This window comes from Melanostigma gelatinosum (genome assembly GCF_949748355.1).
Source record: "Melanostigma gelatinosum genome assembly, chromosome: 7".
Taxonomy (NCBI): Eukaryota; Metazoa; Chordata; class Actinopteri; order Perciformes; family Zoarcidae; genus Melanostigma; species Melanostigma gelatinosum.
The window spans coordinates 14,581,569-14,609,180 of NC_136640.1; the positions used below are offsets into that span (position 1 = coordinate 14,581,569).

Sequence of the window (27,612 nt, forward strand, 5' to 3'; positions counted from 1 at the left end):
CTGCAATGAACCAGGAAGTGTATATCCTGGCATGGGGAAGGCTTGTACCTAGGCTGAAACTGGAGAGGCAGTCAGAGATGTATCGTGAATAAGAAAACAAAATGGAAAAAAAGAGAATATAAGGCAGGGGGGCCAAGTAGGAGCACCAGAAATATGACCAGACTTTGAGGCCGATGGGGGAGTGCAGGAGGGGCCAAAACCAACACACTTGTGCAAATACACTTACGTTAAGTTGGGAAGTTTATGACCTTTATTTCATTTATTTGTTCATTTAAAAAGAAAACATTCTTGCACCAATATTTTTAATAATTCCAACCAATTTGTGACCATTTGAGTTGTTTCGAGAAGTTGAGTTGTCTCAACAACTCAAATGAGAATACACTACCTCTAATTGGTGGAGCAGAACAAGAGCATTTTTGGGGTTTTACTTCACATTTCACAACACGTCATGATGACCAAAAAGACCAACATGGTAGTGTCAAATAGGCTGGTTTAAACAATCGACTACAGAGTGCATTTCTTAAACCTTTTCCAAATGTTAATTTGGTTATTCTTTATGTACGGTAAGTATAAAAACAAGCCTGTGCTATTGTGTGACTCTCTGAGACTCAATCAAGTATTGATTTCAGCTGAATATCAGTTGCAACTAGGGGTGTCACGGATCACAAACCTCACGGTTCGGATCACGGTTCAGGAGTCACGGTTCGGATCATTTTTCGGATCAACAAAGAAAAGGGGAGGAGACAAATATAACTTTGCTTTCCATTTATTAAAGAACTTCAAGAACACTTAAAGCAAAGAACTTTGGGCTATAGTCTTACACGAAAACAAAAATATTGAAGATGTCCAATTTGAAACAAAATGAAATAAATAAATAAAAATAATACATTCAAGAATTCTGTTAAGTTTAAGTGCAACATGAGGTATGTTGATATCCTCGTCCTTTCATCAATACTGAAAGAAAGAAACAGCCAGTGAGCTAGCTTCCACCGTTTACACTGAACTGAACTGCTCAGCAACAACTTGGGTCTGTGTTAACTTCCTGTCAGGTTATGTCATTCAAATACACAACAATGTTTACCATTACTGGGACATTATTTTCAAAAAGATGAGAATATCTCCATTGTCTGGGGAGAGGGTCGACCTTTCTGTGGTGACTGGAATATTATTGGGCCTGTCTAGCTTCACTCTGATACTTCTGTCAGCACCTGAACCAGGTGTGTGTCTGTGTGACGCTCACAGAGGGGGCGTGTCTACAGCACCTGAACCAGGTGTGTGTCTGTGTGACGCTCACAGAGGGGGCGTGTCTACAGCACCTGAACCAGGTGTGTATCTGTGTGACGCTCACAGAGGGGGCGTGTCTACAGCACCTGCCCCAGGTGTGTGTCTGTGTGACTCTCACAGAGGGGGCGTGTCTACAGCACCGGACTAAGAATCACTCTGCCATGGTGAAAGCGGTCTCTACAGTATTTTCCTTCTCATAGAGGTCTGGGACAGCATCACACTGAAGTGGGTGCGTGAGTGGACTTCGTAGCGTGGCTCAAGCATTTTAACCAGATTTAGAAATCCTTTGTTTTCTACACCGGAGTCGTCGCTGACATGCCCGATGTTTTGCCGTTGTCGTGTGTCTCTCTTTAAATAACGCCGACATACCGTAACGGTTTCGTCCACCACCCTCATCCGTCATTATACGTTACAGGGAAGACAAAATGTTCCCAAACTTGCGACTTAAATGACGCCGCGGCTTCTGACGTTCCTCCGCTCGCCATGACGTCACCGTTAAATGCTTCTAAGCTGCTCCGGTCACGTGAACACACTACTGCTTTATATCTGTTCACTGACACTCTGCATTGATATTCGGGGACTTGTTACTTGAAAAGGAACAGCAGCAGTATAACTTTACACACTATGATGATTACACTGTAAAAAATAAAATTTTTAAAAATACTGTTGTTCCGCGGTTCACGAGTGATCCGAACCGTGAGGGCTGATCCGCACGGATCACGGATCGATCCGTGACACGACTAGTTGCAACTGCTTATTTACATCTTGGTGTCCCGTTTAACCCTCGGTGGCTGGAACAACTTTGATAACTGAAGGTTCACACCACCCACTTTCCTCGTGCTCTCACCCTCCCTGTAATTAGCAGCAAAGCTTGCGAACATTACAACACCTCAGCATGTTCCTGGGAAGCAACACAGAATGTTTTGCACTTTGTACACCATAGGCGGCTGAGGTTTTGACCTGAAGTAACACAGAGCATGGGGGATGTTTGTAACTTTTAATCTTAACAAAAAAAGAGAAACATGCCTCTGAAATGCTTTTTAGTGTGTGTGTGTGGCAGTGTGTGGTGTCCGAGGTGTATGAAAGGGGGAGCACAGCACAATTACATGCATGTGTGCACACACACCACATGCACGCCTTTAAAAATACGTGCACAAAAGTACACATGTACGTATAGACATTTACATGTGCAAAGTTTTTTGGGTAATTAGAGTGGGCACTGTGCTATAACACACTTTATTTAAAAGGGGCTCTTATTGTGAAGTGCACTCTCATCGTGCTCTTATTGTTGTGCTCTTACAGCCACTGATCATCAGTTCTGAGGCTGAATTTTCTATAAAAGGTTTTAATTGCCGAGGCTTTTAATACCAATACTCTTTCAGGCACTGGTATTAAAGAAAAGTAACAATTATTTCCCATGCCCAAATAAAAAGTCTCATCATATTTGGTGCTCTTGATTTAATACCAAACAAAAGGACTTCTATTTAAAAACATGTTGCGGTTACTTAGTGAGTGCACTGGCAGCAAAAGTAAACAGCACACAGTCTTTTTTGAATCGTGTTAAAAATGTATGTATTTGAAATAAGAGACACGTTGTACACCGAGTGGTTTGCCTGTCAGATGTGACATAATCTGCATTGCAAATGTTGATACAACTACAAGCAGCACAGTGAGCTTCAAATAATCAATATGTACACAATATGTATCGCCTGTGAAAGAAATGCCTATTCAAAATATAAATATTACAGTCATGACTAACGATGAACCCTCTCATAATTGTTCTATTGATGGCCAACTTGTATCCATCAATTGGTAGCGAAAAGCTAGAAACTACAAGTTTCACTTGATATCCCAGAATACACAGTGTGTATCTCCTGTTTGAGCCATCACATGCTCACTCCATAATTAATGTAAGACAGTGACATCCTGTGGTTGTTCAACAGATCTGTGTTGTTTACTTAAAGCCAGCATCGAATTTCTTTACAATACATATCATTGTGTTCCTTCAAATGGCAAATATAAGCGATCTGTCGATTTCTGCATTGAATCTTATTTCTTCTTCACAGGTTAAGCTGCATGTCGGCTTTTTTCTAATGTACTTCAAGACACAAGTACTGACAGCTCACTGACGCCATTCATAATTTAGCAATCTGGGGCCATTCATGCTTTTCGCCTCACGTTTTGACCCGGCTACAGCAATGCACTTACCTTTTTACATTTATCCCATCCCCCACAAAAAGAGCATTAATCCCTCAAATCCAGGCGAGCACAGCTTTTATGTCAGGGTTTTGAAGTTGTTTCAAACCAGAGAATAGCTTCAATGAATCAAACACATTTGTCGAGAAATCCAATCTCGACAAAGGGTATTGTACAGTTACTGAGACTGCAGCCATTAAAGTAACCATTGATCGTCTGTTAGATGCAGACAGGTGAAAGATCAGTTTCATTACTTTTACGTCGTAGCGCAGTCAGTGACACTATGTAGCCTATGCAATTCAGATCAACCGCTTCAAGTTCGGGACTGACATGAAGGTCACAGCACCTTAATTGGTTCAGCTGAAGGAACACATTTCCGTTACAATCGGAAATGCCACATCTTTTTTGACATGCAGTACTCTGTGGGGCTACTTTAGGTCACAGTCTTAATTTGGCTAACCATTTCAATGCTCTTGTTAGGCCAAATAATCCATCAACACAGTACATAAGATTGGCATTTTATGTTGTTACAGACTGTTGATACCCAGATACAGCTGACGAGGCACTCTCAAAGACGGCATAAAGAGCCAGATGTTTGGAAAAAAATGTGGCTTTTAGAGAGACATGCAATCTTTCTTCGCCAACTTTTAATTATCTGAAGAAAGCCTTTTGTAGTTGAATCTCCTGGCATCCGGACTGGCTGTAATGCTAACATCATAATGTAGCTGCCGTGTAGTTGCACAACAACATCACATTACTCAAAGTGCGTTCTTTGGCATCTGGATTCATTTTAAGGTTTCAATGATCTCTTTTAAAGCACAGTTGGATCTGTCCTAAAGCTAGTGTTATAATCAACTTTGAGAATTTCTAATGAGTCAGGAAGGAGCATCACATCCACCTGCAAGGCCCTCTTTGCAGTCCCAACAAGTTTAGGACCAAAGGAAACCTGGCCTCTCCCAGGAAACTCCCCTTGGTTTTATATCGACCTGCTGTGGGCCGGGTTTTTGCAAGGCCATGTCAAAAAACACCACTATTACCACTACACTATACCTGTTACCAACGAATGCTACAACTATTAGAATATGAACGAAAACAACAGTATAATTTTATAGCAGATATTTTATTAAATGTCCATGATCAAAACAGTTTAACAAGCTGTAATTGTGTACAAATTACATTTATAATTATTACTACCATTTGTTGTTGTTGTTTTGCTATTGTTGATTTTAACAGATTGAACATGTTGACAGCCTAAACAAGTCTACCAGTTACAACAGCAACCCGATGCTGCATAATCACTTGAAGTTGTGTGTGTGCAGGCTTCGTTGTGCACGTGTATAAGTGAGAGCGATTGTATGTGTTAACATGTTTGCCTGCATGAAACTATGTATACGCCAAGTATATGTGATTATTTGGCCTGTGCAGGTTTATACGGCTTACACCTCCTGCTTACTGGGAAGTGGATGTGACACAACCTGCAGTAACGACCAGACAATCGAATTCCCTGTTGACTTGAAAAATGCTCTTTAAAGCTGACCACGCTACTATAACAGATTTGGAGGCTCAGTTGTAATGACAGGTTATAAGCTCACATGTCAGGCAAAACATAAATTACTTTGAGCTGAAATCCAAGTGTTAAGCTTAATTCAGTTTTAATATTGAGTTCTGTAGTGTGTCAAAAGTAAATCACTTCATCAAGCGCTTACATTTGATGAAACAAATTATGAGCAAAAAGTCCCCCGAGGCCGCCTCTGCACATAACAATTAAAGGTGTTTACGAAAGTGCAGCTCAATTTTATTTCCGTTGTTTTTCTCTCCTATGAGAGTGCGGGACTCCTCAAAATACAAAAATAAATAGACTTGTGGTAGCCATGGCAACGACATTGCCAGTCATAACACCCGATAGTTTTGATGCCCAGCAGTGTGACATGAATACACAGGAGAGACAGAAATGCAAACAGGCACACACACGCACACACACACAACCAGGTATGTCCATTCATCATTTGACTTGCCCTTTGTTACAAAACACTATCTGTTTTTTTTGTACTTTATATCTGAAAGGCTCAGTGCAGCAGCCTGAACACACAAAAACTGAAATGTATCACATCTGGCATTGGTCATAGTACACGATGTGTTCTCATTTGGTCATCTATTTGAGGAAAGGGCCGCAAACAGATAGATTATATTATGATGTTAAGATATGAAAATGCTGCGCTACCAGAGCCCTAAACGGCGTCGCTATGTCACTCCTCCGCAGTCCAAATATTGTAACTTCCGTTGACTGGTCGCAAAAAGCCAAGGTGGCGACAGCCGGAATCCAAGATGGCGACGGCCAAATCGCCGGGGCCTCGCTTGGGGCCTCAAAACGGCAGTCGACAAACCAGTGGATGAAATCATGATGTCTACGTCCACTTCTTATGTGTCTATGCTTACGACTCAGGCGACAAAAACGTTTACTTTTAGTCTCACACGGGACAAAAATGCCAGTCTGTTAGATTAATTAAAGTCCTGTGTTTGTTTGACACATTCATCACCACTCCCGCCTACTTAAACAGACTCAAACACATCTAATGCTACATCACATGCTATACCCGTCCAATAGGCCTCCATCGATTTACGATATTGGGTGGCATCGACCAACCGTTAGATCGGATGAGCGGGTCTCATGATGTGCGGAGAACACAGTCAGACACAGAGACAGAGAGACAGAGCTAAACATCATTACCACTGGACAATGGAAGATGTCCATTGCAATCCATTGCTCACTTTTAGCATTTCCAAATCTGCTTAAACAGCTGGCAGGTCATATCTAAAAGAAAATGAATATCAAAACATGAAGATGATCCTTTCGTCGCTGTGTCCCCTTTGAGGAGAACTTAATTTCTGTGCTGAATTCAATTTCTTCCCTGCGCACCTTTTTCTGGCAAAAGAAAGATAATCAAAATCCATTAGTAAAACAAACACACAGGCTGGAGCTGCAGTCTATCTGGCTGATAAGTTTTGAAAAATGACCAGTTTCAGTGAGTTAACATACTCGACAAAATGCTGACATTTTGACATTTAGCAACCATTTTCACCAAGGGAATGTAATTTTGAACTTCTAATGGTGATGAATTTAAGTGATTACCAAAGTTATTACAATCAGCCTGAGGGAGACAAAATATCTGTGTCAGACTTCATGGCAACACATCCAATTGTCACCATTTCACTCAAATCCACACATATCAAGATTCTATACTTGGAGGAACATGAATGTCTATTCAGAGTTTCACGTCGATCAATAGTTGTTGAGGTATTTAATTCTGGATCGAAGTGGTGGACAGTCTGACAGACAGACATTGCCATCGCCAAAGGACACACCTGATGATACATATACTGTATATACAAAGATATTATAAACTTTAAAGATGGAATAATTTACCCAAGCAAAAATGAAGACAAAGCAGACAACTGATATGCAGCCAGCAATCCATCCTACCATCAGCATAACAGGGAAGAGTTTGTTGGATGAAGCTGTCAGACAAATACAGAAAAAAATAACAAAGTTAGTTCGTTTTCTTTGCCCCAATATGTGGGTCCAAAGTGGGTTTCTTCTTACCTCTCTTGGACATGACACCTCTCTTTGCTCATCTTTTTGTTGTCATGGGTGCATCGCCAGGCTCCGTGCTGTGAAGAGTTCACGCTGGCATCCGGCAGGGAAGGGTGGAACAAATCCATCCTTAGCCTTTCATTGGTCCCATCTAACTCTATAGCCTGTTCCCTTCTCCTTAACATTCACAAAAAAACTTGTTCTTCAGTTAGCCTAATACAATGGGTCAATATCAGAGCCACAGAAAGACAAAACACATTTGTTCAAAATTCAGTTTTATGAGTAGCTGAAATGTTCTGTGTGAATTTTGACGTGTCTAGCTAAACAATACAGAAGCAAGAATCGTTTGACATTTTGAAAGATGTGCTTAATCTTCCCAATATTTAGATAAGATTGATACCGCTTTCATGTCTGTAGGATGAATATTAAGCTACTTCCAGATAAATGTAACTCACCGGATGTAAATTTGAGGGATTTGCATAATCTATGCTAAAAACAGTGGAAGTGTAAAAATGCCAAGGGGTTTTACTCAAGACACTTTCTTGGCTGGAAGCTGTGACTTTGAGTCTCAGCAGGAGTAAAAATGCAACTTGTCTTTTTTACACCTTGTGAAATGAGATATGTTATGTTGACTGGTGAGATTAAGAAGGATTTTGTTACATTGGGACAGAGACAGGCTGGCTGTTTTCAGTCGTTAATATTTCCCAAAATATCAAACTGTTCCTCAGGCTAGAGAGAGGGCCGAGGAGAGAAGAGGAGATGAGAGGAGCAGTAATTACTGAAGAGACTTGAAGAACCAACAAAGACTGAAGGAGGAGAGCAGAGGAAGAGAGAGATCAGCTGGTCTAGAAAGTGGAGAGCACAGGAAGAATGAGAGACCAGAAGTGAACGAAGAAGAGAGGGTCACTCATATTGTAATTGGATGAGCACTTGTCATCCCTCCTGCCAATTGTACATCTCAGCATGCTTGCATATAGCATTAGTATGGTGATGTTCGAGAGGTATGGGGTCAAATTGATTGCATGATTACATGGGATTACCCAATCTCTGTTATCACTGAAAAGTGTGGTTGTTGATGATGATCGAATATATTAAAAAAATGTACCATTTGGTAAATGGACTGCATTTATATGCACTAAACAATTTGCCTCTCATTGTCACATTTACACACAGACGGTGATAGAGTTGCCACGAAGGCACTGGTCTGCCCATCGGGAGCAACTTGGGGTTCATGCTCAAGGACATTGAAAAAAAACATTGCGGGACTCTCGCTCTCCCTGCAATAACAAACAAATTTCCTCCTCCCACTAAGACACAGTCTGATTCCCCTCCCATGTGGCAGTGATTTCTGTATATGAAATGCTTCGTTCTCCTCTTCCTTCTTTTGGATCTACATGAAATAGCCCGCATACCTGCTATCGAGTTCTGGTATGAGTTTGTGTTGTGAGCAAACAGAATCACTTTATTTGTTGAACAACTGTTAGATTTTGCTCTGTTTCATCAAAAACAGAAAGAGCATTGGATATAAAGGTAACAATTTCTCTCATTAGGATCCTGTGTTTTTCTGGCTTCTTTTATCTGACTGTATTTATAGTGTTTATAATGCTAATAATAATAACAATTATAACAATAAAAATAATATTAACAATAATAATAGTAATAGTAATAATGATGCACTTTATTTGCATAGCACCTTTCATACAGGAAATGCAATGTTTTACCGTATAGGAAGATGGAGATGGAATGAACATTGAAAAAAACCTTCAATGAAGGAATTTAGAGACTTATTAAATCCTAACTTGAAGGTTTGACATCTTCTGCACCATATATATTTGATACCTAGGTGTTTAAAGCTTGTGCTGTGCTGCTTTCTTCCAAGTGATGTGTATCTGTGCTCTGCTCCTCTGCTGCCTCCCTGGCATTATCCAGGGGTTTATGGAGAGGAGCCCTGCAAACTGATCCTAAAGTCTATTCCACATGGCGCTTATCAAGCTAAATATATAGTGACTGGGGCTCTGTTCCCTGTTCATGTGAAGGCACCTCAGCGTGAGTTGGATTTTTGGAGTGAGTAAGTTAATGCAGCTGAAATGTAAGATTTAGAAGAATTACACATTTTCTTTTCTTGTTTAGCTGAACTATGTCTATACACTCGTATGCCTTGCTTTCAGATCTTTCTTGCTATTATTTTCCTGTGACTCACCTGCTACAGTTTGACCAGGGAGCTTATCGCTGGCTTCAGGCCATGATCTTCTCAGCGGAGGAAATTAACCCAGACCTCCTGCCCAACTTCACCCGTGGCTATCTGGCAGCTGATGCTTGCCTAGCAGAGAGCACCACACTTGACAGAAAGCTCATTTGGCAAACTCAGAATTTGGATTTGTCCCTCAGTTATGTCGCCGATGCACTCACTTCAGCGTCCATTGTTGTGTCAAACACGTTTGGGGTGTTTGACAAACCCATGGTGAGGTTAACTGTTTTGCAAACATAATGAACATGATTCATGTTCATGTTATTTTTTTTGGGAAGTATCTTCCAATTTTGTATTACACCAACATGTGTCTCTATTGTCTTCTTGAACATTTGTGTTTGGGTCTCACAGTTTTCTCTGTGGTCATGTAGGTTTGTTACGCTTACTGTTGTTGTCTTCCAAATTAATTAGTATTCCCCTTTTGCATCAAGGGAGGAATTAGTAACAAAATAGCTACTTTTCAGGATTCATTTTAATTGTTTGAATAAAACATATTTGTCACTGACAAATGCTTTCCCCCTATACTGCCTGTGAGGAAGGTTAATATTGCGTGTCTCTGGAGTCTGATGTTTAGGTAACAATTGTGACTTTAGGCTTTTAACTCTGATGTAACATTGATACATGGGTATAGTAACATCTTCAGATTTAACTGTGAAAAACACATCCTCTTTCTCTGTCTCTGTCTTAGGATCACTGGAGTTTGTTTGGTGTCCTGTGCGGCCTGGTACACCAACATGTTTTCGTGCTCTTGATGAACTGGTGAGCGTATGTGCAGGGTTAGGCCATGGCTCTACGCTGTTCATTTGCGTACTACCTTCTTGGCAGTGCAGCCAAGGTTATAAAGAAGTTGGTGGGCTTCGGCGGCTAATCTTGAGCTGGTCAGGTTCAGCGCTTATGCCAATCTTCAGTGGGCAAATGTGTGCTTGTGAAAGGAGGAGAGCATTACACATGGAGTCAAGTAGAGAGCTCCGCCTGTACTTATAGAACTAGGGTTACATTACAATATTATAACATTTGTTCTGGTTTAAAACCGAACAGTCTGATTCCTCAGCAGGTGGATTTCCTTTCTTACAATAGCACCATGGGAATCATTCTCTCCATTGTCTAACTGTTGGAGCAGCCCTGACAGCTGCCATATTTGCCACGTTTCTTTACTAGTGGCACACCTTTGGTGACGTGTAGCACCGTCAGATGATGCCATATTACATTTTGGAGACAATTACATTGTAGTTTCATCATGCTGAGAGAATAATTATGTCATGATATTGCAGTCTCCTGATACATTAACATCAAAATTGAAAAAAAAATGATGTCCAACATCATGCGGTGCTTATCCTAGTATCCCTTTGCTTCAATATCTCTCAAAAGTATCTCTCTTCAAAAATTAGGTTTTATTGTTCACACACCCCTCCATATAAGGAAAGGGTCAATTATACAAATTGTTGTGATGTGGGGTGTTTCACGGACCCAAATGCAGACTCAGACAGCAAAGTTCTATTTCAAAACCAAGGTTCGTTTATTTCTCTCAGTCAAGGGAAAAAACAGGAAATGGACAAAGTCAATAGGAGGCGTCTCCACGCCTCCGCCCGAATCCTTAGCTGGGAAGAGCCCAGACCGCGTCCGCGGCTGGCAGGCAGGCTGGATCGTCTGTGTGACACCCGAGGCTCGACACAGGAACGCCAAGACTAAACAGTTGATCTCCGAGGAACGAACTGGAAGGTTTCTACGTACAGGTGAAAACCCGAGGCTCGACACTGTACGGCAGTCAGGTTGAAGAAACGAGAGACAACGTTAGTAACTGGTCTTCAGAGAGTGACCAGCGGGACTACTCACTGGTCGGAATACCAGGTAGGTAAACGGACGGACTGACAACTGGGATGAGAGTGACAGGAGTATTTATGTCAGCTGGAAGTGATCACCAGAGATGAGGCACAGCTGTGCCTACGGAGAGAGGCGCGGCAGTGGGCGGGACTCCTAGGAGGACACTACTAAGGGAAATACAGCAGAGTTAGACACAAATCGTCACAGTACCCACCCCCCCCCCCCCCCCTCAACGGGAGCCTCCCGGCGAACCGCCAGGCTTATCGGGGTACAGGCGATGGTATGTGCGGATTAGCTCTGGATCCATAATCCGGGAGCGAGGAACCCAGCATCGTTCCTCCACACCATACCCCACCCAAACCACGAGGTATTGGTAACCCCTACCCCGTCGGCGGACATCCAGGAGACGGTTGACCGTGTAAACCGGACCGCCTTCGATGAGTCGGGGGGGTGGAGGGGGTTCGGCCGGAGGGTTCAGAGGACTGGAGTGAACGGGTTTGAGCAGAGACACATGGAAAACAGGGTGGATCCTCATGGATTGCGGGAGCTTGAGCTTGACCGTGACCGGGTTGATAACGGAGACAATGGGGAACAGGCCAATGAATCTGGGAGAGAGCTTCCTGGATTCAGTGCATAGGGGTATGTCCTTGGTGGAAATCCAGACCTGTTGGCCGGGAAGATAGGTGGGGGCGGGTGTGCGGCGGCGATCAGCCAGACGCTTGTTCTGTTCGGAAGAACGAAGTAGGGCGGCACGAGTCTCTCTCCAGACTCTTCTGCATCGACGCTGGTTGATCTGGACAGACGGGACGGAGATCTCAACCTCTTGGCTGGGTAGAAGGGGAGGTTGGTAGCCAATGGAGGCCTCAAAGGGGGAGAGACCTGTTGCCGTGGAGGTATGGCTGTTGTGTGCGTACTCTATCCAGGCCAAGTGACGACTCCAGGACAATGGATTTGCCACCGCTACACATCGGAGCATGGCTTCTAACTCCTGGTTAAGCCTCTCGGTCTGCCCATTGGTCTGGGGGTGAAAGCCGGAGGAGAGGCTAGCAGTGGCACCGATGCTGCGGCAGAACGCCTTGCAAACTTGGGAGGAGAACTGAGGACCCCGATCAGAAACAATATCCATAGGGATGCCGTGGTGTCTAAAGACATGTTGAACTAACAAGTCTGCGGTCTCGCGGGCCGACGGGAGCTTGGGAAGGGGAATAAAGTGAGCCGCCTTGGAAAACCGGTCCACGATGGTCAGGATGACCGTGTTGCTCTCGGAGGGGGGAAATCCGGTGACAAAGTCCAATGCCATATGGGACCAAGGCCTGTGGGGAACCGGCAGAGGTCGTAATAGTCCGACAGGGGGTCTGTGCAAGGCCTTGTTGCGCTCACAGGTGGTACAGCCCAAGACGTAAGCTCGGGTGTCATTGTCCAAAGATGGCCACCAGAAGGAGCGTCGGAGCCAGTTGATCGTACGTCTTATCCCAGGGTGGCCGGAGAGACGGGAGTCATGAGCCCATTGTAGGACCCGGGAACGGACGGAAAGGGGAACGAACAGACGCCCTGGAGGACCACCTCCTGGGTCTGGCTGGGCCTGCTGAGCCTCCCGCACTGCAGACTATATCGCCCAGGTGAGGACCCCTAGGACACAGGCGGGTGGAACAATCGTGTCTAGTGCTGGGTTAGCCTCGGCTGGGGAAAACTGACGAGAGACGGCGTCGGGCTTGATGTTCTTACTCCTTGGGTGGTAGGTGATGGTGAAGTGGAAACGGTCAAAGAACAGAGCCCAGCGACTTGGCGGGAGTTCAGTCGCCGGGCTGAATGGATGTATTCCAGATTTCAGTGGTCGGTCCATACAATGAACCGGTGGACTGACCCCTCCAACCAATGTCTCCATTCCTCCAGAGCCAGCTTGACGGCCAGTAACTCCCGGTTGCCCACATCATAGTTCCGCTCGGCCGGGGACAGGCGGCGAGAGAAAAAAGCACACGGGTGGAGCTTCGAGTCAGTGGTTGAGCGCTGAGACAATACCGCTCCTACTCCGGTGTCGGAGGCGTCCACCTCGACCACGAACTGGCGGCTCTCATCTGGCTGCACTAGGATGGGGGCTGAGGTGAATCGTTCCTTGAGGATGTTAAACGCTCGGTTGGCCTCGGGGGACCAGGAGGTCCCTGCAAGACCAGGAAAATCCACCTTAGAGGAGGTGAGTCTGGTTAGGGGTGCCGCCATCTGACTGTAGTTCCGAATGAACCGGCGGTAGAAGTTTGCAAACCCAAGGAACTGTTGGCGCTTCTTCCGGTTAGAGGGGACCGGCCAATCGGTGACCGCCCTCACCTTCTCCGGGTCCTTGCGAATCTGACCCTCCTCAATGATGAAACCCAGAAACTGTACGGAGGTGACATGGAATTCAAACTTCTCGGCCTTGATGAAGAGCTGATTCTCCAGTAAGCGCTGAAGGACCTGACAGACATGGTGGCAATGTTCTTGTAGGTTCGAGGAGTAAATCAGAATGTCGTCGATGTAGACAAACACAAACCGGTTGAGAAAATCCCTGAGCACGTCATTCACCAAAGCCTGGAAAACGGCTGGTGCATTTGTAAGTCCGAATGGCATGACCAGGTACTCGAAATGTCCCAGGGGAGTGTTAAAAGCGGTCTTCCACTCGTCACCCCCCCATATCCGAACAAAGTGGTAGGCATTGCGGAGGTCTAGCTTGGTGAAAATCGTGGCTCCAGGTAGGGACTCAAAAGCAGAGTCGAGTAGGGTTAGCGGATACTTGTTCCGGGTGGTGATCTGGTTTAACCCTCGGAAGTCGATGCAAGGACGGAGACTCTTGTCCTTCTTGGCCACGAAGAAAAACCCCGCTCCCACCGGGGAGGATGATGGGCGGATAATTCCAGCAGCGAGGGAGTCTGTGATGTAGGTCTCCATTGCCTCGCGTTCCGGTCGGGAAAGGTTGTATAGTCTGCTGGAGGACAGGGTGGGGCCGGGGAATAGTTCAATGGCGCAATCGTAGGGTCGGTGGGGTGGCAGGGAAAGGGCTCGTTCCTTGTTGAATGCCTCGCCGAGATCTGCATACTCCACGGGGACCGAGGTGAGATCAGTTCCAGTTGTAGGGGTGTGGAGAGAAGAGGTCTGCCGGGGAATGGCGGACTTGAGGCACCTCGAAAGATGTCTAGGGCTCCACCCGATGATTCTGTCTCCTGCCCAGTCTCTGTGGGTTGTGGTCCCGGAGCCAAGGATGGCCCAGAACCAGAGGTGTCAGGTGCGTATAGAAAATGTAAAAACGGATCTCGTGTTGATGGTTTCCTGATACAAGCAGGGTAACAGGGCAAGTCCGGTGTGTGACATTGGTCAAACGATTTCCATCCAGGGCGGTCGCCTGAAGGGGGCATTCCAACTCCTCCAACGGAATCCCATGAGCGAAGGCCAAGGAGGAGTCCAAGAAACTCTGTTCTGCTCCAGAGTCAATGAGGGCCAAGACTGGTAGAGCACCGGACGGCAGGCATAACTTAGCTGGAAGTGTGAGACGGGACTTGGAACGGGGAAGTCGGGTGGAGTCGCTCGCCAGTCCTCCCACTCCTACTGGTGAGCCCTCTCTTTTGGGCGCACCGGACAGACAGGGATACGGTGACCCGGCTCGCCGCAGTAGAGGCAGGCTCCTGAACGGATTCGTCGCTCACTCTCTCCCTGAGACAGATGGAACCGTCCCACCTGCATGGGTTCCTCCCGATCCTCGGGAGAAGGTGCCGGAGCAGGCGAGTGCTGGTGGCCTGGGCTGCGGTGGCGAGGGGGAGCTGGGACCCAGTGACCGGAAGTGGTTACTGGCTGACGAACCGGAGCTGGGAACCTGTTGTTACGCGCTCTCCGACGTTCCTGCATCCGAGTATCCAGTCGGAGGGTGAGAGTGATCAGGTCCTCCAGCGTCCTCGCCTCCTCCAGAACAGCAAGCCTGTCCTTTAATTCCTCCGACAGGCTGCTGAGAAAAACCCCCTGTAGAGCCCTCTCCTCTCAACCGGACTCAGCGGCCAGGATGCGAAAGTCGATGGAATGTTCCGCGGCGCTAGCAGAGCCCTGATGGAGGCGGAGGAGATTCTGAACAGCGTCCTGAGAGTATGTAGGGTGGTCGAAAGCTCTCCGAAAGGCCTCCAGGTACTGTCCAAAAGAAACTGTATCCAACGGGTTCTGGGTGAACCAGGCCTGGGCCCAGTCGAGAGCACGGCCATGTAACAACCCGGTCAGATAGGCAATCCTCGAGCTGTCCGATGCAAACGTGCGGGGCCGCTGGTTAAACACAAACGTCGTCTGGAGCAGGAAACATCTACATGCCCTCATGTCTCCGTGGAAAGGTTCAGGAGATGGACCAGATGACTCACGGACCAGTTGCACGTCCCCTGCCATAGAATCCAGGGGGGAGGGACGGGCATGTGCGAGTCCCTGCACCATGCTGCCGATCTCAGCCACCTGAGATCCGATGGCTTGCTGGGATCCCCGCATATCATGGAGCAGATGGTGTTGCTGTCCCAGAAGAACTCCTTGGTTTGTGATCGCCACCTGCAGGGGATCTGCAGGTGGAGATCCTGCTGCGGCTGCTGGGTCCATTGTTATGGTCAGTCCGTTCTGTTATGATGTGGGGTGTTTCACGGACCCAAATGCAGACTCAGACAGCAAAGTTCTATTTCAAAACCAAGGTTCGTTTATTTCTCTCAGTCAAGGGAAAAAAACAGGAAATGGACAAAGTCAATAGGAGGCGTCTCCACGCCTCCGGCCGGTTCCAAGCCGGAGAGGGACTAATCCTGTGGAGCGGCAGACGAAGCCGACAGGCAAACTGTCAAACGTCACTACGGAGGCGCGTCCTCGCACTCCGCTCGAATCCTTAGCCGGGAAGAGCCCGGACTGCGTCTGCGGCTGGCAGGCAGGCTGGATCGTCTGTGTGACACCCGAGGCTCGACACAGGAACGCCAAGACTAAACAGTTGATCTCCGAGGAACGAACTGGAAGGTTTCTACGTACAGGTGAAAACCCGAGGCTCGACACTGTACGGCAGGCAGGTTGAAGAAACGAGAGACAACGTTAGTAACGGTTCTTCAGAGAGTGAACAGCGGGACTACTCACTGGTCGGAATACCAGGTAGGTAAACGGACGGACTGACAACTGGGATGAGAGTGAAGAGATGAAGTATCTCTCTTCAAAAATGAGGTTTTATTGTTCACACACCCCTCCATATAAGGAAAGGGTCAATTAAACAAATAGAGATTCAATGTGTTGTTCAAAGTACTTCGGGTTACTGATTTCTGTTTCCTAATACAATATCTACTTCAGTTTTCATTTTCTTTGTATTTGAAACAAATCTCCCTCACCATCTCCTGACAGGAGCTTTTTCCCAGGTGCTAATCTCAGGGCTGTGCCTGACCCTGGCTCTTCCTCAGCCTGCAGAAAAGAACATATTGGACCACTGGGGACCCAAGGTCATTCTTGAATGTGCCATGGGCTCCATAGTTCTGGGCTGGCATGTTTCAGCCGCTCCCTGACCTTCCGAGCAAAGGAATTCACTGACGACTTTAATGAAGCCAAACAAATCACCTTCAGCATGCTGATCTTCTGTGGCCTCTCTGCTAAGCTCTCCTGTAAATTGTTGGAGTGGAGATTTTTGCCATCCTGGACCCAAATTATGGCCTTCTGTTCTATATCTTTGACTCAAAGTGTTATATTTCTCTTCTGAGGCCTGAGAGAAACACTAAAAAACACCTGATGGTTTTTAGAGGGAAATACCGAGGACTCATGGTCAGTAGACGAAGGCATAAAATACTTCAAATGAAAACAAAAACAGTATTTCATAGAAGTATTAACTTTTGAAAACTGTATGGTGTCCAACATGACACATGCGACAACAACAGCATCAAAATATAGAAAGAAGCAATGAATAAATACATATTCTTGACATGAATAATATTCAATGCTATTTGTATTTTGTCACTTTTCTTCTGTGCTCATGTTATCTATAGAATTGAACGTTACTGAATATACCGTAGTAAAATATCTGCATATGTATTTCTGCCTAAATAGAAATGCTATTTCATCAGCTGCTAGAGCTACTACTATCACCAGTTGGTGTGGTACCACCCTGATGGTCCTTCATGAACATTCACTCATCAGTGTGTTGCACACTGTGATAATTGTTTGCTCTCACAGATATTATTCAGTGTGAAAATACTCTGCATTGCTGTCTCTCCAATGCATTTGAGAGACAGCGTCTTATCTGTCCTCTCATTTTGGATAATCTGGACATGGATCTGGCCTAATTAGATAATCATAGTGACTCATACTATTTTTAAAAAAAGCCATCATCACCACCATTACTTCAATTTCACGGGGATTTTGAGACCTTCACATTATGTGCTGCCCTATATAATGTAAACTGCCACATGGGCCCCAGTAAATGGTGCTATTGTGGGAGAGACCATTAGTTTCGGCTGCAGTTTCTATGGCGTCCATCTCCTCTGTGATACCGGCTTTCACTACATAATAGGTGAAATAAAGTTGGAGAAAAAGCTACCTGAAAAGAGTGGGTTTCAAGAAGGAAAAATGACAGAAAGCCAGGATTATGATGAAAGAGACGCCTTCATTATGAAAAGAGATTTCAGGTCATGGTGCATCTGTGCAAGACATGATTCAATCGCTCTACTCTGTACCCTTATATAATGATCATGCAAAGTCACTGTTATGTAAACTTATCTCCACCATCTGTGTGGCGACGGGTGAATGAGAGGCACATTTAAAAACTCTTTGTCCGAGGACTTAGAAAGGTGTTACATAAAAATGCAGTACATTTAAAACAACATCCAGTTATTTGTATTTTGCATAATGTTGGTGTGGGTTTGGTTATGATCCAGGCAAGATATACGACATCTCTGTACCTTTTGCCAGTTACCTTGAAAACTCACAAAAGTGGTGCTGGTCAGACTGAAACTGACAGGTAATGTTAATTGCTGCTTTGTGATGAGCCTCCTGAATTGCTGGTGTTAGTTGCAAACACTTCAAAATTAGGTGGGAGGATAAATCTCAAGCAGTATAGTTGTCAAGTACAAGTCAAGAGGAGGCTCAATAGCTCTAACTGAAAGGCACTTGACAGAACATTTGCTCAACAACTTTACAAATTCCTTCCTCAAAACAGGCAAATTAGGCAGACACAAATTACACTTTCGACTTTTTCAAAACAAAGCAAACATCAGATGCTCCACAAAAATAATATTTAAGGTGTTTGCTATTTTATCCATCCCTTTGTCTCTAGCTCAGTCATTACTAACACATTGCTTCACCCAAACACATCACAACTTCATACTCATAACACAATATTTTGTATAACTTCTCTAATCCCTGTCTTTGATGAGGTAAACCCCCGTGTGTCCAAACATCTGGTCAGCATTCGGTCCCATTACAAAAACTCACTGATGACAAGATTGAGCAAATAGCTGCATGTAAACACTGTAGTCATGTCCTTATTACATCTTTCAGTTTCCCTCCTGTATTCACATCTACACTGTCAGCAATAGATATCGTTATGTTTGGAGTTATCTTTTTCAGTTTTTCGAAAAATGGATGTTAATGAATTCTGGACTTATTCTCGACACTCACTCTTTTAATATTTTTTTACAACCATGCACACTTCCATTTTACATCTGTGTGCCTGTAATTTGATGTCCCGTTCATTTTATTGAAGTTTTTTTTTTTTCATTCAAATGATCTCACCCTCAAATAGTGATGGTCTATTCTGATTTCCCTAATTAAATCAAGCATGCTACTATCTGAAGGATCACTCTTTGAAATGAAACAAGAGACTATCTTGTGATGGGATGCAATGCCAAATCAGGCCAGGGGCTGTAGTGGGTGGAGCAATGATCCCTTTCCAACTTTCAATCCCCCCTACTTCCAGAGCCCTTGCTTGATCTTCTAACTCAGCCTTCATTTTGATCCCAACTACATACTGGATTCGCGACTGCATCCTACACAGTTATGACCCTTTCGTGTTGACAAAATCTGTCCACGGACAGACATAAACACCTGGCAAAGTACTCAAAACCACTTTTGTGGTTGTCACCATAATACAGTAAGTATCTCCAGGACCACATTCTGCCATGACGACACCCAAAGAGACTCATAATGAAACACAATACCAACAGCCACACGCTGTAGTCATCCGTAACAAAGAAGGACCACTGTCTGATATTGAAATGTGTGATGCATTATAGAGAACAAAATGCAAAGGGAAAGAAGAGTAATAACCGTAAATACATGAAAATCAATGAATACAGTGTCAATACAATACGGCTGTCCATCTCCCCCTACAAACACCTCTTTGACTCCAGCGGACATGAGAGATAGTACATCTCTTCATCTTCCAATTTGTCTGTCTTGGGAGGAACAGATCAATTTGTGGTGGACAATCAATGTTCAATTAGTGGTGGATAATCAATGTTAGCCTGAGAGCAGCTGTGGAGAGCCGGAAAAATGTCTGACGTTTTAGTTTGTTATTGTAGGGAAGAGCCAAGCGTGATGTTTATATATGTAAAGGCCTCCAGAGTATGAGAGTTTAAAGTAACCATTGATGGCTGGGATTTCCACAGAGCATACCATAGAGACCCTGGGCCTCATCATTCTATCTCAGGCCAAATCCCATTCAGATCGAGCAATAAGCTGTCCTTCACATTTCTATGGAGAACGTAAAAGAAGTGTCGTGTCGTTGGAAAATAAAACCATTTCTAAACTGTTGGCAGTCTTGAATTGCGGGGTGTTAAAGACTAGAGGGGCTTTCATATTATAACATCACCTCATTATGATAATGCACTTTTATATGTTTTTTATATTGTTTCAATGATTATACCGTCTGTTTTTATTTCTACATCACTGACCAAATTAATTCATAAAGTTAAGGCAGATCTTTAATAATTTACATAATAGGAGCAACAGTGATACACAGGAAAATGTACAAAGACCGGTGGTGAAAGTTATTGGCAAGGATAAAAGTGGGCCACGAAGAATAACAGAAGGCGGCATTAACAACACACTACTACCATCTAGTGGTAGAACGCAACTGTTCATATTCGAGGACTAGATGCTTATGAACTTTGTCTCCATATACAAATATTTTATTCATCAGGGAAAAAGCGAGTAAAAGAAGTACATGAAATGTGCATGGAATAAGGATGATCTCCTAACATTTGTTAGTGGCAGCTTTTGACATCAGGCATTTCCATGTGTTCTTTTCTGGCCTTAGAAGGATTATGTAGCACTTTGGTGCAAAGATGCAACCCAACAGTCCATAACTGGAGGCCAAGATAGCAAACACCTCCGTGGCCGTGGAGTACTTCCCGGGAGAGCTGATGTAAGCAGGAACAAAGGCTATCCACACTGCACAAAAAATGAGCATGCTGAATGTGATGAGTCTGGCCTCGTTGAAGTTGTCCGGTAGTTTCCTTGCCAGGAAGGCCAAGACAAGGCAGAGGCAGGCCAGCAGGCCAATGTAACCCAGGACAAGAGCGAATGCTACATGTGAACCTTCGTCACACAAGAGAATGACAAGGTTGCTCTTACGTTGCATTAGCTGGCGTGGAGTGGGGGGAGCAACAACCAGCCAAACTGTGCAGATTATTGCCTGCATAAAAAAAAAGTGTCTTATTCAGAAATTTGAGAAAATGGCCTAATCAAGATGCATAATGAGTCAGAAATCCTTACCTGGACCAGTGTACATAAGGTAATGATTGCCTTTTGCTGGGTAGGCCCAAACCATTTAATTACATTCCTGCCTGGCAGTGTAGCCTTGAAGGCCATTAACACCACTATAGTTTTCCCCAGAACACAAGAGATACAGAGGACAAAGGTGATGCCGAATGCTGTGTGTTGCAGCATGCAGGACCACTCAGTGGGCCGGCCTACGAAGGTCAGAGAACACAGGAAACACAGAGCCAAGGAGAAGAGCAGCAAGAAGCTCAGCTCAGAGTTGTTAGCCTTGACAATGGGGGTGGCTCTGTGACGAGAGAATATGAAGGCCACAACACTCGTGCAGAAGGAGCCAATGAGGGAAATAGCCACCACGGTGATGCCAATGGTGCTGGTATAGGAGAGGAACTCCACCTCTTTGGGGATACAGGCTGTCCTCTCAGTATTGGACCAGAACTCTGGCAGGCAACGCACACACTCTATGGCATCTAGAGGAAAGAAAAGAAGACTTTAGCTGTTATATTGTGGCTTTGCCACTTTACGTTTTTTTAAGACTGCAACTGTAGGTTAAATTCTCCAACACAATGTAAAGAAGTAGCCTTTCCTTACCAGTTTGATTGCTAATCTCGCCAGCTGTGCAAATCACACAATCAAAGCAGCAGATAGGGAAGTTTGGTCTGATTGCCTTCCGGGTACCTGGGGGACAAATGCTGCTGCATACTGACAGGGGAATCTAGGCAAACGTGGGAACATACACTACACTGATCACAACACAGTCACCTCATAAAAACACATTATTGAACGAAATAATTACAAAAATAACATTATTTTATTCTATTGAGATACTTACTTTGCTTTGGTTGCCATTCCATACAATCATATGTTCCTGGATCTGGAGTTTTTGCTTTCCACCTGTGATCATCTCATCAAATTTGCCAATAGTGACAAACTCCATTTCTCCATCTGGTCTCAGCTGCCAGTTCACCAGGTCATACATGGCTGCAGGGTCACCATTCTCATCAAACTTGATTTCATCGCCAAAGGAGTTCAAGTATTCCACAAGTTTAATGTAATGAAGTAACTATGGGAATAAAGTGCATATAACTTTGTTTAACAATATATATATAATATTTTGACATCACTGTAACTTTTGTTACACTGGTCCACATATCTGGAACAAAGTCCCAGAAAGCTGCAGGTCTGCTGAGACCCTCAGCTCATTTAAATCAAGATTGAAGACTTTTCTGTTTACTGCTGCCTTTAATTGAACCACATTCAATTCATATATTAATCAATTTCCTGCATTTCTGCATTGTACGACTGCATTTTATTTCTTACACTGTTTTTTAATGTTTTAATGAATGTTCTTAATTGTTTTTAAATCTCCTTTTCTTTTGCCTTGTGTTTTGATGCTTTTAATGGTTTTATGTGAAGCACTTTGAATTACCTTGTTGTTGATATGTGCTATACAAATAAACTTGCCTTGCCTTGCCTTGCCTTGTTTATCTGGAGTGAATTAGAGAACATGTGGGACTGTACCTGCCATGGCTGTATATTGTCTGCATCTGGACAGGCCTGCTGAGGAAATGGCCCGTTTCCTTCCACACAGCTACTTATTGCCTTAAGTGCATGAACAATGGCATACACAGCTTTATAGACATTGTAGGAAATCCTTAGGTGTGACACATCTGAATAGATATTCGTCACACTCCCCAGGTATTCTGCTCCGGAGCATGGAGGTTTACCCTCAACATTATGTTCCTGACCTTCAGCCTGCACACCTAGGCTGCACTGAAACATCTCTTCCCAGAAGGGTATCAGGAAGGGATCTGCAAGGGCATGTGGGCTCGAGGGATGCAGGCGAAGCAGAAAGTCTTGCAAACTAGGGATGTGTGCTCGCCGAACAGCAAATCCCATAGAACCCTGGAGAATGCGGTGGTGCTTTTTGGGGGTGGAGAGGACGGCAGCTGTGCTCCAAGCCTCACTGGCCAGCCACTGTATCCCAGTGAGCTCCTCTCTACATTAAAGTGATATGGAGATGTCATTTTTTGCAATGATAAACATCGAGAAATTCAAACTCAATAAACCTGTATTTGTAAAAAGTCAACAAAACAAAAAGTTGAATTTGTATCATATTTTAAATACTATTGTGGTGTAGAAGATTCTGAACAAATCATGCCTGACAGCTTCGTCAAATAATGCGGCTGCATCTTGTTCCACAGCAAACACTAGAATCACTCGAGCCCCAGAGGAGCGGATCTTGGAAACTAGTGACGAAATTGTGGTCTGTGCTCGGTTCTTAGGGATAACCTCATGAAGGGCAACACAAGCACCCAATTTTCTAACCTATGAGCAACAGGAGGGATGCATGGCAAATTTATTTTAAGTTCACAATATGTTGAATACGTTATACAATGAAAATGACTGAATGGCTATTTATTTTTGTTAAATTCTTCATTTCTGTGTGTGTGACTCACCTCATTGGCAAATATGTTTGCCCCACCAAGGCCATAAGCATCATCCCCTGCTATCACACCCACCCAAGTCCAGCCAAAATGCATGACAAGTTGTACTAATGCATCTACCTAGTGATGGAAAGAGGAAAAGGAAGAGAGACACAACGAGAGAGAGATATAGAGAGAGAGAGAGAGAGAGAGAGAGAGAGAGAGAGAGAGAGAGAGAGAGAGAGAGAGAGAGAGAGAGAGAAAACATTTAAATAAATTCCAGAGATGAAAATGTGGACTTGCTTTGTTTGTGTATAGAGATTACATTGTGAGTGGCTGCTGCCTCTAACCTGAAATAAGTCACTGGGCATAGTCCTTAAGAAAGCAGGAAACTCCTTTTTGTCACTTAGACAGGAACAACTGGAGAAATAACTAACCTGAACAGACAAAGACATTTCACAATGTCCAACATTAAAACATTATTCAATTAGTTGGTGGGACTTAACTCATCGTACCCAAATGTTAAAGCCACGATGAATTTGAGGCTGTTGACCCTCCCCAGTAGTGGCAACAAGAAAAAGGCAAAACACATTTGTTGAGTAGCTATGGCTCTCTTACCTGTGGCACATGGAAGACTCCTAGGAAACGGGCCACGACGAGAGACTGAGTAGAGCCTCCGTCTCCTATCACTGCTGGTACCGTCCCACGACAGGTGCCTTTACTCTGTGTCTCTCCTTCAACCCCTGAACTCTTCTCACTCCCCACAAACTCCATGGCAGCCTTCAGTGCCTGATGGGGTGTACTGCATGAATCATAGATCCTATAGCCCAGTGTGGTGTTGGGAAGGAGTTTACCATCTCTGTTGATCTCCTCTATGGCAAAGATCATAGTTTGCATCCAACGGAAAGTCCGGAAGTTAAATCTGGAAGAACAGAGACAACGCAATCTTAGTTTTCAACGCAATCATGAGTGTGAAGCCCAGTAAAAAATACTTTATTTCTCTCAACATAAAAAAACATTGCCACACAGAACTATGGAAGTAGTAAAATAAAGAGAAAATGTGCAGCTACAGCAAGACTAGCTGAAAAACAGCTCACCTGGTGCACTGATCAGGAGGAGGCGAAGAGGTGAAGGGCAGAGTGGGCTCCACCACCATGTCATGAAGGGAGAAGAGTCCCCCCAAGATGATGGCCCCCTTTTTCTCCAGTACAGGCAGGGCCATAGACCCTGGGATACGTTTGCATTGTTGGCTCTGGTCTTGGTTGGAGTTGAAGGGAAAAATCACACAACATAGGAGACTCAAAAGCACACACTCTGTCCTTCTCCTGGAAAGATTGGACTCTAGTGATCTCATCCAAAAAAATGTCATCCTTTCTTTACGCTATCACCATACACCCTTGATAGCCAATATCTATATCAGTTCAACTAATACATTTAGATAACACAAACAGTGAATGCTGAACCAAACAAGCACTTAGTAAGCTGACAAAGCCTCAAACAATTTGTCATTGGTCAGTAAAATTTGGTCTGTGCTAGTGTACAGAAAATGATACATTATGACCCCTTTCAGATGAACAAATTTTCTACAGAAATGTGGAAATGTAAAATGTCTCCTTAAGTCAAACAGAGAAATCTTTTTTTTTTTTTTTTAACTCAACCTAAGCCTGTATATTAAAGGTCATGTTCATCAAACACCTCCAGTGCTACATCTTCACTCCACAGATAAGCAATCCAATCTTAAGTTTTAAGTGGGAGATGCTGCCCTGTAGCCTATATATATATGCTACCTGCCTCATATCACAACTGTCAAATTGACCTAATTTCCCCTGGGCCTCTGGTCACTGGAAAAAGAGCCCCCAGTTTGTAAGTTAACAACAACAACAAGGAACTGGAATGAGCACTTGACCATAATGGAGAAAGACATGAGCGGTGTCATGTCACGATGGCATGCCTGACTAGGCCTTACTCATCCTTCAATGATGTGAAAAGGCAGGCGGCAGGCCCATGTCACAAGGGACCGCTGATCTAAGTTGCATGCCTTTCAAACACATAAGACACAGAAACATACTTGATACACAGCGAACTGAGTCAGAGGAAAACCTCAAAGTAGTATCGAAAAAATAAGAATTGTTCATTCTGATAGAAAGAAAGAGGTGCGTAATAAAATGCATTATTATATTGTTTTGAATATTAATTTAATGCGGGCTTAGTAGTGTTACCTACAGTACATACCTACGGTGCAGCAGTTTTTACAAACATTCTGTCCTTTTTTTATACTTGTACTTATTCTTCTGCAACAAATATCCTTCCTTAGGGTTAAACAGGTATGGTGAAATCAATGAGGCATTAATGTGTTGTGCATATCATTAGGAGGACAAACCCTGCAGGCTACAAAACAGAGCACCACTCAGTGTGTAGCAAAGACAATTTTACATGCTGTATGTTATGCTGCCTCAGGTCATATCCTGTAGGTTTCCTTATTAATAATTGAATATGTCCCTGTGTGAAGCTCAGAGGAAGGACAGAGGTGCCCTAAGACAGAGCGCTCAGTATGATGATACAGTTGTTTCCTTTTCTTGTAAGTAAGATTTTAGACTTGGGTATATGCTCTCAAGGGAAATGGATCAGCCTTATTGTTTCTGAAAACAAGCTGATTAGAAGTGAACAAAGGGCATTGTAATTGTATCAGTTGTCCTCACAGGGAGATTCACGATAATTAAAACCCCTGAGTATTGAATGTTTCACTGTATTCTGGTAAGACGTTGAATAATGCAGTCTTGCAAAAGACAGGAATACAGATTTAAATAAACAAACCAAAAAAGGCAGAAACACAATCATATTGTCATAGTGTTGAAAACAGCAGAAAGATACAAACAGTTTGCAGCAAGTTGACAAGAGAAATATGATGACTATGTTGAGTTAAGGCACAGCTTAATTAGCTATATGCAGGGAGGGCTGTGGCTCAGAGGTAGAGTGGGTTGTCTTCTAATCGGAAGATTGTCAGTTCATTCTCTGGCTTCACCAGTCCTCATGCTGGTGTGTCCTTGTACAAGACACTGAACCCCAAAATGCCCCTGATCTAAACCTGACTGGCCATGAATATGAATGTGTGTGAATGGGTGAATGCTAGCCTGTTGACATGTCGGGTACAGTGCTTTAGTGTTCCGAAGACTAGACATGTGCTATGTGTAAGTCCATTTATCATAGACAATGATTGGAAGGAAATGAAGACAGACAGACCGACAAGAAGCAGGAGGGAAGATGAAAGAAAGAAGGGCTTCTGTGACTGTTGTGGCGGCCTATAAAGAACTCACTACTGCACACCTGTGGTCGAAAAACATTCGACTCCCTCTTCTTGATAGATGGGGCAAAGGCCCAACAAAACAAATTGTACTTTTTATTATACCAAAATTGGTTTCTGTCATAGTTCTTATCACGCTGGTTTGTGTTCTTTCTGACAAATTTGGTTTTGATTAGTTTTTTGACGCTACAAAAAAGGGAATCTGACATCATTCACTGCTAGGATTGACAGCTCCTCTGAGTGACGTAGTTGACGCAAAGCCCCCGGAGGCTCAGACATTGTACGTATGTGGAGAGGAGATGTAACTTTAACCGTGATTGTCTGTTTCAAATATAGAGATTTGGTAAATGGAGTGGACTTGTACTTGTATATCGCTTTTCTAGTCTTCCGACCACTCAGAGTGCTAATGGCAGGGGCTACCATGCAAGGTGCCACCTTTCCATCAGAACTAAATAACTTTCACACAACCTACAGCAGCAATTTAAGTGTCTTGCCCAAGGACACGGTTTGGAGGAGCCGGGAATCGAATCACAGATTTAGATTGTGTGATTTAAGGACGACCCGCTTTACCGCTGAGCCACAGCCTCCTACAGTCTACTGTTCATATCGTCACTGACCGTGTCACTTGACAGTAAAGTTAGCCTGCATTTTTGGACTTCCATGTGTTGCAAACTCTGCCAATTTTGCCCAGTGGCCTCTCACAGTGTTGCAAATTTAAAAAAAACTGCAGCCCAAAAAGCATTTTCCACCTAGATCCCCAATGTAGAAGAAACTTCTGTAAAAGTTTTGACAGGACACCTCGAACTGCACACAAGGTCTTATATTTGCAAAACTGTCCTCGAGCCGAGAAAAGCAATTCAAAAATATATGATGTCATCACAATATAAAGTCTATGGGTCGAGTGGGAACTGGCAAGAGTGGGAGAAACACTATTGCACATATTCAGTCAGCCGCATACCCAGGTAGTATTAAATATGTATATATAGCAAATTAAATATGTTGATAGTAAAAACAGACATTA

General features: G+C 44.1%; 1 protein-coding gene across 1 annotated transcript; it reads right to left on the reverse strand.

Annotated features, from left to right (window-relative positions):
• Nucleotides 1–20,340: 20,340 nt before the first annotated feature.
• On the reverse strand, nt 20,341–24,518 carry LOC306779628 (extracellular calcium-sensing receptor-like; the record flags this gene model as incomplete). Its single annotated transcript, XM_079271596.1, has 10 exons — nt 24,388–24,518; nt 23,909–24,212; nt 23,641–23,727; nt 23,324–23,431; nt 23,026–23,192; nt 22,386–22,863; nt 21,697–21,927; nt 21,456–21,579; nt 20,862–21,334; nt 20,341–20,781 (listed from the first exon to the last, which is right to left on the reverse strand). The coding sequence occupies exons 1-10, from the start codon at nt 24,510–24,512 to the stop codon at nt 20,341–20,343; spliced, it is 2,538 nt and encodes an 845-aa protein (XP_079127722.1). The 5' UTR covers nt 24,513–24,518.
• Nucleotides 24,519–27,612: the final 3,094 nt, after the last annotated feature.